The following is a 19664-nucleotide window of genomic DNA, read 5'->3' as shown; positions in this document are numbered from 1 at the left end:
CGGATTTGTTGCTGTCTCTGAAAGGGATGCCTAAGTCTCTGTTGGGGAAAGAATTTACTCTTTCCTTCCGTAGTATCAGAAATGACCTGATCCAGCTTTTCTCCGAATAAGCAACCGGTTTGATAGGAAGGGAGGTGAGAGACTTTTTTGATGCAGAGTCCGCCTTCCACTCTCTGAGCTATAATGACCTTCTGAGAGATGGCATTGGCTGCTGACTGAGCCGCACAACCGGCCGCATCTAAGGTTGTGTGTACCAGGTAATCGCCTGCCCTGGAAATTTGGTTGGCAAGGTGCGCCACCTCTGGAGGAAGATTACTGTTCCGAAGAGAATTATCTAAGGTCTCTGACCAGAAAACCATTGCTTTAGCTACCCATGCTGCGGCAAAGTATGGATAGAGGGCCGAGCCTGAGGCCTCAAAAACAGAGCGGGCCAAGCCTTCTGACAGTCCGTGGGATTTCTGATGGATGAGCCATACTGGGGGGTCTACGACTGGAGATTCTGCCCAATCCTTTTTCAGATCCGCTGAAAAAGGATACTTGGCTTCAAGAGGCCTTTGTCCTGTGAAGCGTTTATCCGGGCGTTCTCTATGCCTATTAACTATGGCACTAAATTCCGGATGAATAGCAAATGCCTTATGAGAGCATTTAGTTCTCTTAAAGGACAAGGTCTGATCTGGAGCGGAGCCGGAATCTTCCTCAACCTTTTAAAGCTTGGTTGACTGCCTCAATAAGCGAATCCACTGTCTTCCGAAAGTCTGGCGAATCCGGATCTAAAGAGCCATCAGATTCGCAGTCAGATTCGTGTTCGCTACTGAACTCTGAAGAGAGAGAGCAAGAAACGGAGCCGTGAAGCGACAAGGCACGCGTCTGCTCAGGAGACGTGCTATGGAGCCATTTTCTAGGTGCCTGACGGCTTCTAGAGTGCTTTCAACCCCTGCTAACCAACTGCTCCCGGCTTGAGGAGGGTTCGACTACATCAGTCCTGCAAACGCTCTGGTCCCCCAAAGGATCACGGAGAAATTCAATCGCTTTAGCCAGCGAAGCCATGGATTGAGACAGTGACGAAGGGGGACTAGGTACACTGGGCTCGGTGGCAGCGGAGGGCTCCTCAGTGCAGTTCAAGTCACAGGCATTGCAGAGTGGCGAACTCTGAGCCTTAGGAAACGTAGATTGGTAAAGAATATAGCCATTGTCTTGTTAGACTTTTTGGATGCCTTAAGCTGGGACATGATGTACCCTTCTGTGTGGCCCTAAAATATTAGGGACTGCAGAGAAAGGATGCTGCTGAAAAGGGGTTACAGCAGGGAGGAGGATGTATAATGCAGCGCACCCTTACCCAGGTCTGTGTCCCCGCTCCTCCTGCGTTTCTCCCAACTGTATGGCCCCTGCACTGAGAACACTTGCTGCCGGTCCTGATGTCAGCTAGTATGTCCTGAGGCGGTCTGGGGGGGGGGGGAGAAAGATGGCCCCCGAGATCTCAGAGGAGCTTCTAGTGCTGTGCGAGAAGTGCCAGGACTGGTGGGCAGGGCCTCCACATCGAATCATCGCATGGGCGGAGATAGGGGTTGCAGCATAGTACAGGGCCGAAGCCGGGGACTAAATTTGCGGCGCTGATGCAGGAAGGGGCCGAATGCGCGCCCCCGCAGTCAAAATGGGTCCCCCTTAACCAGCACTTCCCCAGACCACCTGAAAGGAGCCCTCCAGCCCTGGCACTTACCCGGAGAAGCTGCCGGGTGGCAAGTAAGGCAGCTTGCTGCAGGTCCTCCTGAGCTGCTGGTTTGGACGGTGCAGGGATAAGGGGGAAAACCCTCAATCCATCATCCCTTTAGAAAGGAGGTGGAGAGGGACCATCCGCCTCCTTGCACCATCCGCTTTAACAGTGGTGGTGCAGTGGGAGCTGCTCGGATGCCACGAGGTGGGCCTCTATACATCCAAAGGGTTAAACACCTAGGATGGGACAGGGCTGAATGTCCGGCAATAGGCCTGGCTGCGGAAGAGGATACGTGGAGGCGAAACTCCATGTGCTCGTCCGTTGAAGGTGTGGGGAGATCGGTGCCCTTGAAGGGACCCGTCGCCCTAAGAATTAGGTCAGGCGTGGCATCCCACGTCGCAGGAGCGGCTACGTGGAGGTGACACTCCCCGTGCTCGCCTGTTGATTGTTCTGGGAGATCAAAGCCTTGAAAGGATCCGTCGCCCCTTCGTCCGTTGTAAAAAGTAAAATCAAAAATGTAAAAGGAAAAATAAAATAGAGAGTTTTGGGTCTGAATAGCAGACCCGCGCATGTGCCTCCTAAGGACACTAAGCAAGAACTAAGCAAGTGTTAACTTTGTGTCAGCCTCCTAGTGGCAGCAGCATAACACCCATGGTCTGTGTCCCCCAATGAGGCGAAGGAGAAAAACGGGTACTTTGAGGAACCTAAGAATAAACACATATTCTGGACTTATTCATGTGTGTTTCTTTACTCCTTGACTCCACAGGTGTTCCTTCGTGGTTTTGCGGACTTGAGTCTAAATCTACATTGCGCACGTTCCAATAAGAACAAAGAAAACCGTTGTATAAACAGGTGTGTCCAAAGTTTTGACTGGTACTGTACATCCACTGCCTCTTATCTCTATAAGTATCCCAAATATTAAAATGTTACCTGACTAAAGGTACCTTCACACTCAGCGACGCTGCAGCGATCCAGACAACGATCCCGATCGCTGCAGCTCTCCAGCGACCAACGATGCCGGCAACCAGGGTAAACATCGGGTTACTAAGCGCAGGGATTCAGGGATTCAAGCTTGAGGAGGCTAATTTGCATATTCCAGGTGCCTTCTGGGAAAAGCGAAGTCTCCCTAAGCTAGAAGATCGTTGGGTACAGCCGGGACCAGCTGCTTGGAAAGCATCGCCAAACCAGGGATTCAAGCTTGAGGAGGCTAATTTGCATATTCCAGGTGCCTTCTGGGAAAAGCGAAGTCTCCCTAAGCTAGAAGATCGTTGGGTACAGCCGGGACCAGCTGCTTGGAAAGCATCGCCAAACCAGGGATTCAAGCTTGAGGAGGCTAATTTGCATATTCCAGGTGCCTTCTGGGAAAAGCGAAGTCTCCCTAAGCTAGAAGATCGTTGGGTACAGCCGGGACCAGCTGCTTGGAAAGCATCGCCAAACCAGGGATTCAAGCTTGAGGAGGCTAATTTGCATATTCCAGGTGCCTTCTGGGAAAAGCGAAGTCTCCCTAAGCTAGAAGATCGTTGGGTACAGCCGGGACTAGCTGCTTGGAAAGCATCGCCAAACCGCGCGCCAAATTTTTGCCTGTAGGATATTATTGCAAGAGAGCTTGGCTGAGTAGATTACACAAGAAGGAAAACACACAGCAAGTCAGCAGGATCTAGGAGCAACATGGCAGATGTGACAACCTACATGGTGAGCTGCAGCATGTGCTACATGTTTACAGACCGACCAGAAGAAGAATCAAATTTCACCTGTCAGAAGTGTAGACTAGTGGCCCTTTTAGAAGAAAAGGTGCGGGGTCTGGAAGAAAGAATAGCAACTTTGAAACTCATCAAAGAGAATGAAGACTTTCTAGACAGAACAGAAGCATCTCTACTGGTCACAGAAGGTGAAAAAAGTGTCAGAGAACCTCCAAAAGCAGATGAGTGGAAGCATGTGACCAAAAGAAGCAAGAAGACCATGGAGAAATCACCAACCACACAACTGAAGAACCGATATCAAATCTTTGTAGAGGATGAAGATGGCACACCTAAGGATGAAGCAATACCAGCAAGCAAAAAAGAAAAGGGCACACAGCAACAAGTGACAGCAAAAAGTACAGCCAAGAAGCAACGAAGAGTGGTGGTGGTGGTGGTGGGAGACTCACTACTGAGAGGCACAGAAGCAGCCATCTGCAGACCGGACATAACTGCAAGAGAAGTATGCTGCCTTCCAGGTGCGATGATCAAGGATGTGACCGATAGGATACCAAAGCTCTTCAGCTCCAAGGACGTCCACCCATTTCTTCTGATACATGTTGGCACCAATGACACGGCAAGGAAAGACCTACCGACAATCTGCAAAGACTTTGAAGAGTTGGGGAAGAAAGTAAAGGAACTGGATGCACAGGTAGTTTTTTCTTCTATCCTTCCAGTAGACGGGCATGGCACCAGGAGATGGAACAGGATCCTTGATGCAAACAACTGGCTAAGACGATGGTGCAGACAACAAGGATTCGGATTCCTGGACCACGGTGTGAATTACTGGTACGATGGACTCCTCGCCAGAGATGGACTACACCTCAACAAACCTGGGAAACACACATTCGCCAGAAGACTCGCTACACTTATCAGGAGGGCGTTAAACTAGAAGAAGAGGGGACGGGAAGAAAAACATTAGACTTGAACAAAGAAGACCCAGGAAAACATACTCAGATGGGAGGTAAGAACATTTCTAAAGCAATCCACAGCGAGGAGATTGGAACAAAACAAAATCCTCTAAACTGCATGCTCGCAAACGCCAGAAGCCTGACAAACAAGATGGAAGAACTAGAAGCAGAAATATCTACAGGTAACTTTGACATAGTGGGAATAACCGAGACATGGTTAGATGAAAGCTATGACTGGGCAGTTAACTTACAGGGTTACAGTCTGTTTAGAAAGGATCGTAAAAATCGGAGAGGAGGAGGGGTTTGTCTCTATGTAAAGTCTTGTCTAAAGTCCACTTTAAGGGAGGATATTAGCGAAGGAAATGAGGATGTCGAGTCCATATGGGTCGAAATTCATGGAGGGAAAAATGGTAACAAAATTCTCATTGGGGTCTGTTACAAACCCCCAAATATAACAGAAACCATGGAAAGTCTACTTCTAAAGCAGATAGATGAAGCTGCAACCCATAATGAGGTCCTGGTTATGGGGGACTTTAACTACCCGGATATTAACTGGGAAAGTGAAACCTGTGAAACCCATAAAGGCAACAGGTTTCTGCTAATAACCAAGAAAAATTATCTTTCACAATTGGTGCAGAATCCAACCAGAGGAGCAGCACTTTTAGACCTAATACTATCTAATAGACCTGACAGAATAACAAATCTGCAGGTGGTTGGGCATTTAGGAAATAGCGACCACAATATTGTGCAGTTTCACCTGTCTTTCACTAGGGGGACTTGTCAGGGAGTCACAAAAACATTGAACTTTAGGAAGGCAAAGTTTGAACAGCTTAGAGATGCCCTTAATCTGGTAGACTGGGACAATATCCTCAGAAATAAGAATACAGATAATAAATGGGAAATGTTTAAGAACATCCTAAATAGGCACTGTAAGCGGTTTATACCTTGTGGGAATAAAAGGACTAGAAATAGGAAAAACCCAATGTGGCTAAACAAAGAAGTAAGACAGGCAATTAACAGTAAAAAGAAAGCATTTGCACTACTAAAGCAGGATGGCACCATTGAAGCTCTAAAAAACTATAGGGAGAAAAATACTTTATCTAAAAAACTAATTAAAGCTGCCAAAAAGGAAACAGAGAAGCACATTGCTAAGGAGAGTAAAACTAATCCCAAACTGTTCTTCAACTATATCAATAGTAAAAGAATAAAAACTGAAAATGTAGGCCCCTTAAAAAATAGTGAGGAAAGAATGGTTGTAGATGACGAGGAAAAAGCTAACATATTAAACACCTTCTTCTCCACGGTATTCACGGTGGAAAATGAAATGCTAGGTGAAATCCCAAGAAACAATGAAAACCCTATATTAAGGGTCACCAATCTAACCCAAGAAGAGGTGCGAAATCGGCTAAATAAGATTAAAATAGATAAATCTCCGGGTCCGGATGGCATACACCCACGAGTACTAAGGGAACTAAGTAATGTAATAGATAAACCATTATTTCTTATTTTTAGGGACTCTATAGCGACAGGATCTGTTCCGCAGGACTGGCGCATAGCAAATGTGGTGCCAATATTCAAAAAGGGCTCTAAAAGTGAACCTGGAAATTATAGGCCAGTAAGTCTAACCTCTATTGTTGGTAAAATATTTGAAGGGTTTCTGAGGGATGTTATTCTGGATTATCTCAATGAGAATAACTGTTTAACTCCATATCAGCATGGGTTTATGAGAAATCGCTCCTGTCAAACCAATCTAATCAGTTTTTATGAAGAGGTAAGCTATAGGCTGGACCACGGTGAGTCATTGGACGTGGTATATCTCGATTTTTCCAAAGCGTTTGATACCGTGCCGCACAAGAGGTTGGTACACAAAATGAGAATGCTTGGTCTGGGGGAAAATGTGTGTAAATGGGTTAGTAACTGGCTTAGTGATAGAAAGCAGAGGGTGGTTATAAATGGTATAGTCTCTAACTGGGTCGCTGTGACCAGTGGGGTACCGCAGGGGTCAGTATTGGGACCTGTTCTCTTCAACATATTCATTAATGATCTGGTAGAAGGTTTACACAGTAAAATATCGATATTTGCAGATGATACAAAACTATGTAAAGCAGTTAATACAAGAGAAGATAGTATTCTGCTACAGATGGATCTGGATAAGTTGGAAACTTGGGCTGAAAGGTGGCAGATGAGGTTTAACAATGATAAATGTAAGGTTATACACATGGGAAGAAGGAATCAATATCACCATTACACACTGAATGGGAAACCACTGGGTAAATCTGACAGGGAGAAGGACTTGGGGATCCTAGTTAATGATAAACTTACCTGGAGCAGCCAGTGCCAGGCAGCAGCTGCCAAGGCAAACAGGATCATGGGGTGCATTAAAAGAGGTCTGGATACACATGATGAGAGCATTATACTGCCTCTGTACAAATCCCTAGTTAGACCGCACATGGAGTACTGTGTCCAGTTTTGGGCACCGGTGCTCATGAAGGATATAATGGAACTAGAGAGAGTACAAAGGAGGGCAACAAAATTAATAAAGGGGATGGGAGAACTACAATACCCAGATAGATTAGCGAAATTAGGATTATTTAGTCTAGAAAAAAGACGACTGAGGGGCGATCTAATAACCATGTATAAGTATATAAGGGGACAATACAAATATCTCGCTGAGGATCTGTTTATACCAAGGAAGGTGACGGGCACAAGGGGGCATTCTTTGCGTCTGGAGGAGAGAAGGTTTTTCCACCAACATAGAAGAGGATTCTTTACTGTTAGGGCAGTGAGAATCTGGAATTGCTTGCCTGAGGAGGTGGTGATGGCGAACTCAGTCGAGGGGTTCAAGAGAGGCCTGGATGTCTTCCTGGAGCAGAACAATATTGTATCATACAATTATTAGGTTCTGTAGAAGGACGTAGATCTGGGGATTTATTATGATGGAATATAGGCTGAACTGGATGGACAAATGTCTTTTTTCGGCCTTACTAACTATGTTACTATGTTACCAGCGTAAAAGTAAAAAAAAAAAAAAAACACTTCATACTTACCTTCCGCTGTCTGTCCTCGGCGCTGGGCTTCTCTGCATTGTGAGCGCAGCGGCCGGAAAGCAGAGTGGTGACGTCACCGCTGTGCTCTGCTTTCCGGCGCTCACAATGCAGAGAAGCACAGCGGGGGACAGACAGCGGAATGTAGGTATGTACTGTTTTTTGTTTTTTTTTTACTTTTACGCTGGTAACCAGGGTAAACATCTGATTACTAAGCGCGGCCCTGCGCTTAGTAACCCGATGTTTACCCTGGTTACCAGTGAAGACATCGCTGAATCGGCGTCACACACTCCGATTCAGCGATGTCTGCGGGGAGTCCAGCGACGAAATAAAGTTCTGCCCTTTCTGCGCCGACCAACGATGTCACAGCAGGATCCTGATCGCTGCTGCCTGTCAAACTGAACGATATCGCTAGCCAGGACGCTGCAACGTCACGGATCGCTAGCGATATCGTTCAGTGTGAAGGTACCTCAAGGGTCCGTTTACATTTACCGGTCATTAATTAGCCTGTTTACAAAAGGTCGACTGCACTGCAGATCCACCCAGAACTCTTAGTAGTAAGTCGTGTGCATAGGCCGCCATTGTTATCAGCAGCACAGGTCCGATTCACACAGGTTGATGTGCTGCCGAGAATGATCATCTTTTGTGCCAACCAAAATACTACGGTATTTCCCTTGGCGAATGAGTGTTTTGCTCTTTTGTCAAGTGATCAGCCTTATGCTTATCAATCATAAAGCTTGTGCAGTGTAAATGCATCTTAATCCTTCATTCCCTACATAAGAGATATCAGGGGATTGTCGGACTGCTCCCACACATTAAAGTTTAGAAAAAAAAACCTCTAATGTATCTTCTCCAATAAAAATATTTTATACCCAACGTGTCACCATAATGCTCCACATATAAAATAACTGCAATCATGAAGACTCAGGAGCAATTGTGCTACAAATTACATATAATTATCAATGATCAAATCTTAGGAAACAAATTAAAGCTTTCCTAGCAGAGAGCAGAATACAGAAAGCCACATGACAGTCATTACTTGTACATTTCCAATGGAAAGTGAGTCTACCTGCATCTCGAGTTGCTGCTGCTGGAGCTTTTCCAGATGCTGGAGCCTCTGCTCGGTCAGTAGGTTAAGCTGCCTTTCCAGCTCGCTGACTCTCCCCTGATACAATCTTTCCGCCGGCTGACTTTGGATCTTGCTGTACTGTTCGGTGAGCATTTGCAGCTGCTTATCGGCCTCCTGGAGTTTGGTAAGTAGCTGAGACACAGAGTTAACTTGGGCCTCAAGATTACTCTGAACCTAGGGGAACATAGAGAACAAATGACCCCAACCCTGACATCATCATGGAGAAGTAATGTTATTATGAATTGATGGCAATATGTCATTTTTTTTTAAAGAAAGTAATATGTAATGCACCTTATAATGTATACATTAATAACCACAATTAAGGAATGTTAAGACACGTATAAATACACAGTATTTGGATACACCCACTGCTTGAGAAAGGCTCATTTTGAGCTGAAACGTTGCCCAGACATGTGGGTATATTAAACCCTGCACATTTTATATTGGAACAATGGAGTGCTGCCTCTTTTTTTGAATTTTATTTTAAAAAACATTATAGGTTTCAGACAACCCGTTAAGGCCCCCATACACATTAGATAAGTGTCTGATGATCTACACCGACTCTCTGGTTCACAGGAATGCCCAGCCGTGCACTCATGTTTTCTCTCTGAGAGAGCTGTTGCCACACTTCTCTGGCAGCGGCTCCTATCTAGGGAGAACCAAGGGATCGGCCGATGAAATTCAACATTTCGGACCCTTCTTTCTCACATCATCATCTGTCAAGGGGAAGAGTTCAGAGGGGCCCCAAGAAATTACCATAGCTGTCAAACTCAAGGCCCACCATGTCATTTTATGTAGCCCATGAAATCAGGACACAGAAGGATCGGCTCTACCCTGTCCCCCGGATGGAGAGCCCGTCAGAGCAGTGTATTCAAACCAAATACATTGTGTGCAGAATTATTAGGCAAGTTGTATTTTAGAGGATTATTTTTATTATTGAACAACAACTATGTTCTCAATCAACCCAAAAGACTCATAAATATCAAAGCTTAATATTTTTGGAAGTTGGAGTGTGTTTTTTTTAGATTTGGCTATCTTAGGAGGATATCTGTTTGTGCAGGTAACTATTACTGTGCAGAATTATTAGGCAACTTAATAAAAACCAAATATATTCCCATCTCACTTGTTTATTTTCACCAGGTAAACCAATATACAGTGGGGCAAAAAAGTATTTAGTCAGTCAGCAATAGTGCAAGTTCCACCACTTAAAAAGATGAGAGGCGTCTGTAATTTACATCATAGGTAGACCTCAACTATGGGAGACAAACTGAGAAAAAAAAATCCAGAAAATCACATTGTCTGTTTTTTTATCATTTTATTTGCATATTATGGTGGAAAATAAGTATTTGGTCAGAAACAAAATATCATCTCAATACTTTGTAATATATCCTTTGTTGGCAATGACAGAGGTCAAACGTTTTCTGTAAGTCTTCACAAGGTTGCCACACACTGTTGTTGGTATGTTGGTCCATTCCTCCATGCAGATCTCCTCTAGAGCAGTGATGTTTTTGGCTTTTCGCTTGGCAACACGGATTTTCAACTCCCTCCAAAGGTTTTCTATAGGGTTGAGATCTGGAGACTGGCTAGGCCACTCCAGGACCTTGAAATGCTTCTTACGAAGCCACTCCTTCGTTGCCCTGGCGGTGTGCTTTGGATCATTGTCATGTTGAAAGACCCAGCCACGTTTCATCTTCAATGCCCTTGCTGATGGAAGGAGGTTTGCACTCAAAATCTCACGATACATGGCCCCATTCATTCTTTCATGTACCCGGATCAGTCGTCCTGGCCCCTTTGCAGAGAAACAGCCCCAAAGCATGATGTTTCCACCACCATGCTTTACAGTAGGTATGGTGTTTGATGGATGCAACTCAGTATTCTTTTTCATCCAAACACGACAAGTTGTGTTTCTACCAAACAGTTCCAGTTTGGTTTCATCAGACCATAGGACATTCTCCCAAAACTCCTCTGGATCATCCAAATGCTCTCTAGCAAATTTCAGACGGGCCCGGACATGTACTGGCTTAAGCAGTGGGACACGTCTGGCACTGCAGGATCTGAGTCCATGGTGGCGTAGTGTGTTACTTACGGTAGGCCTTGTTACATTGGTCCCAGCTCTCTGCAGTTCATTCACTAGGTCCCCCCGCGTGGTTCTGGGATTTTTGCTCACCGTTCTTGTGATCATTCTGACCCCACGGGGTGGGATTTTGCGTGGAGCCCCAGATCGAGGGAGATTATCAGTGGTCTTGTATGTCTTCCATTTTCTAATTATTGCTCCCACTGTTGATTTCTTCACTCCAAGCTGGTTGGCTATTGCAGATTCAGTCTTCCCAGCCTGGTGCAGGGCTACAATTTTGTTTCTGGTGTCCTTTGACAGCTCTTTGGTCTTCACCATAGTGGAGTTTGGAGTCAGACTGTTTGAGGGTGTGCACAGGTGTCTTTTTATACTGATAACAAGTTTAAACAGGTGCCATTACTACAGGTAATGAGTGGAGGAAAGAGGAGACTCTTAAAGAAGAAGTTACAGGTCTGTGAGAGCCAGAAATCTTGATTGTTTGTTTCTGACCAAATACTTATTTTCCACCATAATATGCAAATAAAATGTTAAAAAAACAGACAATGTGATTTTCTGGATTTTTTTTTCTCAGTTTGTCTCCCATAGTTGAGGTCTACCTATGATGTAAATTACAGACGCCTCTCATCTTTTTAAGTGGTGGAACTTGCACTATTGCTGACTGACTAAATACTTTTTTGCCCCACTGTAACTGCACAAAATTTAGAAATAAATATTTCTGACATGCAAAAACAAAACCCCCAAAAATGAGTGACCAATATAGCCCCCTTTCTTTATTATGACACTCAGCAGCCTTCCATCCTTAGATTCTGTCAGTTGCTTGATCTGTTTACGATCAACATTGCGTGCAGCAGCCACCACAGCCTCCCAGACACTGTTCCAAGAGGTGTACTGTTTCCCCTCCCTTTAGATCTCACATTTTATGAGGGACCACAGGTTCTCTATGGGGTTCAGATCAGGTGAACAAGGGGGCCATGTCATTATTTTTTCTTCTTTGAGACCTTTAATGGCCAGCCACGCTGTGGAGTAGTTGGAGGCATGTGATGGAGCATTGTCCTGCATGAAAATCATGTTTTTCTTGAACGATACCGACTTCTTCCTGTACCACTGCTTGAAGAAGTTGTCTTCCAGAAACTGGCAGTAGGTCTGGGAGTTGAGCTTCACTCCATCCTCAACCCGAAAAGGTCCGACAAGGTCATATTTGATGATATCAGCCCATACCAGTACCCCACCTCCACCTTGCTGGTGTCTGAGTCGGAGTGGAGCTCTCTGCCCTTCACTGACCCAGTCTCTGGCCCATCCATCTGGTCCATAAAGAGTCACTCTCATTTCATCAGTCCATAAAACCTTTGAAAAGTTAGTCTTAAGATATTTCTTGGCCCAGTCTTGACGTTTAATTTTGTTTCTTGTTCAAAGGTGGTCATTTTTCACCCTTCCTTACCTTGGCCATGATCCTGAGTATCGCACACCTTGTGCTTTTTGTTACTCCAGTAACGTTGCAGCTCTGAAATATGGCAAAACTGGTGGCAGATAGCATCTTGGCAGCCTCACGCTTAATTTTCCTCAATTCAAGGGCAGTTATTTTGCGCCTTTTTTGCCCAACACGCTTCTTGTGACCCAGTTGGCTATTTGCCATGAAACGCTTGATTGTTCGATGATTACGCTTTCAAAGTTTGGCAATTTCAAGACTGCTGCATCCCTCTGCAAGACACCTCACAATTTTGGACTTTTCAGAGCCCGTCAAATCTCTCTTCTGACCCATTTTGCCAAAGGAAAGGAAGTTGCCTAATAATTAAGCACTCCTTATATAGGGTTTTGATGTCATTAGACAACACCCCTCCTCATTACAGAGATGCACATCACCTAATTGACTTAATTGGTAGTTGGCTCTCAAGCCTGAACAGCTTGGAGTAGGGCAACATGTATAAAAAGTATCATGTGATCAAAATACAACTTGCCTAATAGTTCTGCACAGTGTAGAAAAAAAAAACGCCCAAGATTCACCGCTCTTTTTCCTTTTTACGTTCTTCCTATTGGTGTGTGGGTCAGCGGTTGAAGCAGCAGCCTTTCATTTTTTCATTTGTGTCTTATATTAATAGTAACACACTTGGAGCGCTGTTTCCCTTTTTCTTTGGTCCGTGCATTGTGGAAGCGTTAGCCGGAGTTCAAAATCTAAGATGGCACCCATCCCATGTGGTCACGCCGCCACCTCTACTAAGTATTGGCAGCGTTCTGAGACGACACAACCAGTGCTTAGCAGAAGGGGTGAAGCCACCCCAAAAAGCAGGAGACAGGTTTGAAACCAAGTGAAAACAGTCAGACAGCACTTTTGTGTGATTCCATCTTTGAATCAGAGCTGACGCAGGCAGTACTTAGCATAGCGAGCAGTCCATCTTGGACTCTAAGGTCTGGGACAACCCCATTGGCCCTACCACCCGGGGACAGCCCCCTTGGCCCTACCACCCAGGGACAGCCCCTTCGGCCCTATTACCAGGGGACAGCCCCCTCGGCCCTACTACCCGGGGACAGCCCCTTTAGCCGTACTACCCGGGGACATCCCCCTTAGCCCTACTACCCGGGGACATCCCCCTTAGCCCTATTACCCGGGGACAGACCACTTAGCCGTACTACCCGGGGACATCCCCCTTAGCCCTACTACCCGGGGACATCCCCCTTAGCCCTACTACCCGGGGACAGACCACTTAGCCCTACTACCCGGGGACATCCCCCTTAGCCCTACTACCCGGGGACAGACCACTTAACCGTACTACCCGGGGACAGCCCGCTTAGCCATTGTACCCGGGACAGCCGTCTTAGCCCTACTACCCAGGGACAGCCCGTTAGCCATACTACCAGGGAACAGTCCTCTTAAATATACTACCCGGGGACAGCGCTCTTATATCTCTACTACTCAAGGGCAGCTCTCCTAGCCCTACTACCTAGGGAAAGCTCTCTACTAGCCCTATTACACAGGGACAGCTGTCTTACAGCCCCTGGCCAGTCCAGGCATTGCAGTCTGTGCTTGTACCATGTTACACGAATGGCTCCATGAGCCTTTATAATTACAAGCGAGCTATTGAAGGCAACCCCAATATGGATGTGGCCCTTGGTAAAAGTGAGTTTGACACCCGTGCATTAGACCATCAGCAGCTTCGGACGACTTTATCATATTGTGTATGGAGTCCTTTATTGTTCAACCCCAATATAACATTTCTCACACTTGTATGAAAGTCAAGACATTTGTATAGTGACAATCACTCACCTTTAGCACAGGAGCAGTGGCAGCGATGGCGGCAGCAGTAGCAGCAGCAATGGATGCGGTCTGGACGTCACTGGTCTCCCGATTCGCCTCAGTCTTTTGACTTTTGCCAGCAATATCATGAAGCAACTGGACCGGAACTTGTTTGGTCACTGGGCCGCTCTGTGCTCTGCAGAAGTCAGAACAGCTGCCTTACACCCCAAGGTAACACTATGTAAAAGCTTCATTAACTAATATCACTTATCAACGCAGCAATAAGTACATGAGTGAGATTAAATATCTAGTAACTGTCCAATATTATTTATTGGGGCTTTCCTATCAGGACTATAGCTTTCTTTATGGACAATCAGGATTTATAAAGCAAAGGGGTCCGAGGTTCTTTAGGCCTAGTCCTATTAGAAAGAGAGGGCAGCGACTGTAAAGAGAGGCTTGTGATCTGGAAGACGTTCACATCAGCGGATCTGTGGGGTGTCAGCCACTTGTTAGAGGGTGAGGACAATACCTTTAAACATTAAAAAGTTTCACCTATATACAGGATAGGTGACGACTTTGTGGTCAGTGGAAGCCAAATAAAACATTCAGAAAGCTGAATAAAATGATACCTTCTCGGGATGAAGACATCGGATCACAGATATCAAAGTATCATTTTATTCAGCTTTCTATGAAATACATGCCCATATAGACGGGTTTGGAGGGTCGATCCTACTGACATATGCCTTTTAACCCCTTCATGACCCAGCCTATCTTGACCTTAATGAGCTGGCCATTTTTTGCAATTCTGACCAGTGTCCCTTTATGAGGTAATAACTCAGGAACGCTTCAATGGATCCTAGCGATTCTGAGAGATTGTTTTTTCATGACATATTGGGCTTCATGTTAGTGGTAAATTTAGGTCGATAATTTATGCGTTTGTGAAAAAAAAAATCGGAAATTTGGCGAAAATGTCGCAATTTTCAAAATTTGAATTTTTATTCTGTTAAACCAGAGAATAATAACAACAATCCAAGCAGAACCAAGGACCCCAGGATAAGAAATAAATAAGAAAATACTCAAATATGAGGACAAAAGGTAGTATATAAATGATGCCTTTATTAAAATATATATGAGCAATGGCACCAACACTGTGCCTGTACTTGGAAGCAAGAAATGTATAGATAAAATACTAGAATAAAACAATTATTAAATATTTAAATATATATATATATATATATATATATATATATATTTATTATATATACATGTATTTACTTGAGGACGGACTAGAAAAATAGGACTTTAATCATAGACTAAGGCACACAAGAAACCCAATAGAGAAAAGTTATACAAAAAAATCACCAATATATAGGCTAAATACCGGCCAGAAGTATTAGTTCGCTATGCAAGAAAAAAAGTGCATATGAAATAATAGTCATATCCCCATCATAAAGGGACACCACAATCAAGCAAAATGTGCAAAAATATGCAAAGATTATTACCATTAAAGCGCAAGTCCTCAAGTAAATACATGTATATCTATATATCTAATATATAATTGCCTAGAATACTACTTCCTGCAATTTGTGCCAACTTCCTGTCCGGAGATAATGTCCGGAGATAATGTCCGGAGATAAGTGACGTCAACAGTGTCCAGTGTCTGATTGGTTGCCGCCTGCTGCGAGCGACCAATCAGAAACGTGCCGTACTGTGACACACTCCGCCCGCCATTTTGGTGTGATTTTGGAATTTTTACCTCACAGCAAGTTTCTACTGCGTGGAGGCGGGCCCAGCGACGTTGCTCTTCAAGCTCCTGCCGAATTTCGTCAAAAAAATGATAATACCATTTACCAAAACTATATATATTTAGTTGTGAAGTGGTTCAGTGACATTTTCACACCAATTTTGAACTTTTGTTTGGTGTTTTCTCCATATACTGCCTATTATTCACTGACTGTTATACTGAGAGACTGCCGTTTATTAACCTCTTCTTTGCCACATTGGGTATATTGCTCTATTATTTGCCACATAAGGACATTGTCCATTATTGCCCAGCAATTTCTCTGCAATATAAACTGCCTATTTATTAATATCTGCATTCCTGCAAAGAACTATTGCCTATTATTAACTGGCTATTTTCCTACTACCTGACATTGTTCTTAAGCAAAGAACCGTTGTTGTGGCATGTGCCACAACACGCAAAGTTGTCGTCTGATGTCTTTCATCCCTCCCCTCATAAGCATGTTCATGGATCCTGTGTAACTGTACCTTAAATAACAAGAATTGTCAAGAGCTGGTGAGTGCAGCCATTTTTTGTTCTTTCTTACTATTATTTATTAATTGTATTATTTTTACATTTGAATAAATAAAGTATATATGGATTCTAGACTCCCGATTCTTTAGAATCGGGCTGCCATCTAGTATTTAATAATTGTTTTATTCTAGTATTTTATCTATACATTTCTTGCTTCCAAGTACAGGCACAGTGTTGGTGCCATTGCCCATATATATTTTAATAAAGGCATCATTTATATACTACCTTTTGTCCTCATATTTGAGTATTTTCTTATTTATTTCTTATCCTGGGGTCCTTGGTTCTGCTTGGATTGTTGTTATTATCCATTTCCGAGTGGTTTGCCACTCACCTCTCTGTGTATAGACCATCCTCCACTTTGTTACATACTACTACATGCTATGATATAGATACATATATTTTTCTTGTTCTAAGGTTTTGTGGATTGGTACTGTACACTTGTTTCTGTTAAACCAGAGAGTTATGTGACACAAAATAGCTAATAAATAACATTTCCCACATGTCTACTTTACATCACCACAATTTTGGAAACAACATTTTTTTTTGCTAGGAAGTTATAAGGGTTAAAATTTGACCAGTGATTTCTCATTTTTACAACAAAATTCACAAAACCATTTTTTTAGGGACCACCTCACATTTGAAGTCAGCTTGAGGGGTCTGTATGGCTGAAAATACCCAAAAGTGACACCATTCTAAACACTGCACCCCTCAAGGTACTCAAAACCACATACAAGAAGTTTATTAACCCTTCAGGTGCTTCACAGCAGCAGAAGCAACATGGAAGGAAAAAATGAACATTTAACTTTTTAGTCACAAAAATGATCTTTTAGCAACAATTTTTTTATTTTCCCAAGGGTAAAAGGAGAAACTGGACCCCGAAAGTTGGTGTCCAATTTGTCCTAAGTACGCCAATACCCCATATGTGGGGGGGGGGGGGGGGGGGGGAGGTAACCACTGTTTGGGCACACAACAGGGCTCGGAAGGGAAGGAGCGCCATTTGACTTTTTGAATGAAAAATTATCTCCATCGTTAGCGGACACCATGTCGCATTTGGAAAGCCCCTGTGTGCCTAAACATTGGAGCTCCCCACAAGTGACCCCATTTTGGAAACTAGACCCCCCCAAGTAACTTATCTCGATGCATAGTGAGCACTTTGAACCCCCAGGTGCTTCACAAATTGATCCGTAATTATGAAAAAGTACTTTTCTTTCCACAAAAAATTTATTTTAGCCTCATTTTTTTTAATTTTTCCATGGGCAACAGGATAAAATGGATCCTAAAATTAGTTGGACAATTTCTCCTGAGTACACCGATACCTCACATGTGGGGGTAAACCACTGTTTGGGCGCACGGCAAGGCTCGGAAGGGAAGGAGCGCCATTTGACTTTTTGAATGGAAAATTAGCTCCAATTGTTAGCGGACACTTTGCGTATTGAAAGTATGTAGTGTATGTCAGGTTGGCATGTGGTGTAGTGTACGTCAGGTTGGTGTGTGTTGTGTAGTATACACCACACACACCAACCTGACATACACTATACCACACCGCACTCCAACCTGACAATTTGTCATCACCAGGGGAGGATGGAGCTGTCAGGCACAGGGGCAGGAGGGGAGCAGAGGATGAGCTGTAGATGGAGCCGGCAGCAGGTAATCAGGGGGTGATCAGGGGGTGATCAGGGGAGCAGGGGGTGATCGGGGGGGGGGCAAGGGTGATCGGGGGGGTGATCTCCAGGGGAGGATGGAGCTGTCAGGTACAGGGTGGGTAGGAGGGGAGCAGAGGACGAGCTGTAGATGGAGCCGGCAGCAGGTAATTAGGGGGTGACCAGGGAAGCCGGGGATGATTAGGGGTGATCACTGGAGAGGGTGATCACCAGGGGAGGAGGGGCTGACAGGCGCAGGGGGGTAGGAGAGGAGAAAATGGAGCTGGCAGCAGCAGGTGATAAAGGGGTGGCAGGGGGGTGATCACTGAAGAGGGTGATCACCAGGGGATAAGGGGCTGACAGGCACAGGGGGCGGTAGGAGAGGAGAAAATAGAGCAGCAGCAGGTGATAAAGGGGGGCAGGGGTTGATCACCGGAGCAGGAGGGAGTGAGCAGAGGTTGGGGGGAGTGGAGGACAGGAGAAGGGAGGTACCTGTCCTCAACAGCAGCGGTGGTGCTGGCAGTGGGGAGGCGGCGGCGCTGTGAAGAGGTGTGCAGTGGCGGCGGCGATTGCGGTGTCTGGGGGGGGCAGGTGAGCAGTCAGGCACCTCGCTCCTCAGCTTCCACGGGTGGGATAAAGCTGAGGAGCGAGGCAGACATTGCTTTTCTCCGCCCCTCCACATCTGATTGGAGGGCTAGCATCACATGGACGCTAGCTCCAATCAGATATGAGGGGGGTGACAAAAAGGTCACCAGGAGTGATCATAGCCCCGGGGGGGGGGGGGGGTAGGGGGGGGTTGGCAAAACCACCCCCCCGGTAAGGTATAGGTCCCCCTTCACCTGCGGGTCGGGTGACCTTTCATTAACCCCGGTCACCCGACCCGCAGTAACGCAATCCTTCTGTGACACACCATATGCGTCACAGGTCGGATTGGCACCAACTTTCATAAGGCATACGCTGTGTCACAGGTCGGGAAGGGGTTAAAGCCTCATTCTGGGGATCGCCGAGGGTCAGCACTGCAAACCCATGGAGCGCTGATCACGGCACTGAATACTAATTGTGAAACCAGATCTCAGTGATCAATGGTGGAGAAAGCGTGAGCTGCCCGGGAGGAGTAACAGAACATACAGAAAAAGTAGTCACCTGTACTCTGCCCGGGCTCTGCACACATACACTGCACTGAGCACCTACCTTTTATTTAATACTGCCAATAAATTCTCCTTTTGACCTGTAGTAAAGTGTGAAATCTGCACATCCTTACCTGCAATGCAAAGAAAGGAACAATAGTTACATAGCTGAGTGACAGACAACCGAAAATGTATTAATAACTTGAGAAAGGAAGGGTCACCCAGGAGACCTATAGAAAGATCATCTGATATCACAAACATGCAGGCGTTATACAGGCATCCAGCAGTGGTCGCAGCAGGCCACTTACTTTTCTGTATGCTGCCCTCTAGTGGCTTCCTCATTGTGTTCTTCTCCTCTGCAGGGTCCTGAAAATGTTTCGTCACCAGAACCTTTTCAGCAATAAAATAATAATAATAATAATAATAATCTTTATTTTTATATAGCGCTAACATATTCCGTAGCGCTTTACAGTTTGCACACATTATCATCACTGTCCCTGATGGGGCTCACAATCTAGAATACCACGTCACGTGGGGCCGGTACCATAAATAAGAAATGTATTATATCATATATAGTACTGTGCAAAAGTATTAGGCTAGTGTGGCCAAATAATGTTGCAAAGTAAGAAGGATTTTCAAAATAGAAGGGGTAAGGCTATGTGCACAGGATTTCTTGCAGAAAGTTCCTGAGCAAAACTGGACATTTTCTGCAAGAAATCTGCATGCGTTTTTTTGCGCGTTTTTGGTGC

At 45.0% G+C, this 19664-nt stretch overlaps 1 protein-coding gene across 2 annotated transcripts in view; it reads right to left on the bottom strand.

The window, feature by feature from the left end:
- KIAA0586 (KIAA0586 ortholog) overlaps nt 1-19664 on the bottom strand; it is a 234614-nt gene that overhangs the window by 208974 nt on the left and 5976 nt on the right. For both annotated transcript variants that reach the window (XM_069733299.1, XM_069733306.1), the window contains exons 3-6: nt 19224-19305; nt 18980-19049; nt 13865-14030; nt 8472-8705 (exon numbers count right to left, since the gene is read on the bottom strand). In XM_069733299.1, the coding sequence (XP_069589400.1) occupies nt 8472-8705; nt 13865-14030; nt 18980-19049; nt 19224-19305 (552 nt within the window). The remainder of the gene's footprint in view (nt 1-8471; nt 8706-13864; nt 14031-18979; nt 19050-19223; nt 19306-19664) is intronic.

This window comes from Ranitomeya imitator, chromosome 1 (genome assembly GCF_032444005.1).
Source record: "Ranitomeya imitator isolate aRanImi1 chromosome 1, aRanImi1.pri, whole genome shotgun sequence".
Classification (NCBI taxonomy): Eukaryota; Metazoa; Chordata; class Amphibia; order Anura; family Dendrobatidae; genus Ranitomeya; species Ranitomeya imitator.
This window is presented reverse-complemented; position numbering and strand designations above follow the sequence as displayed.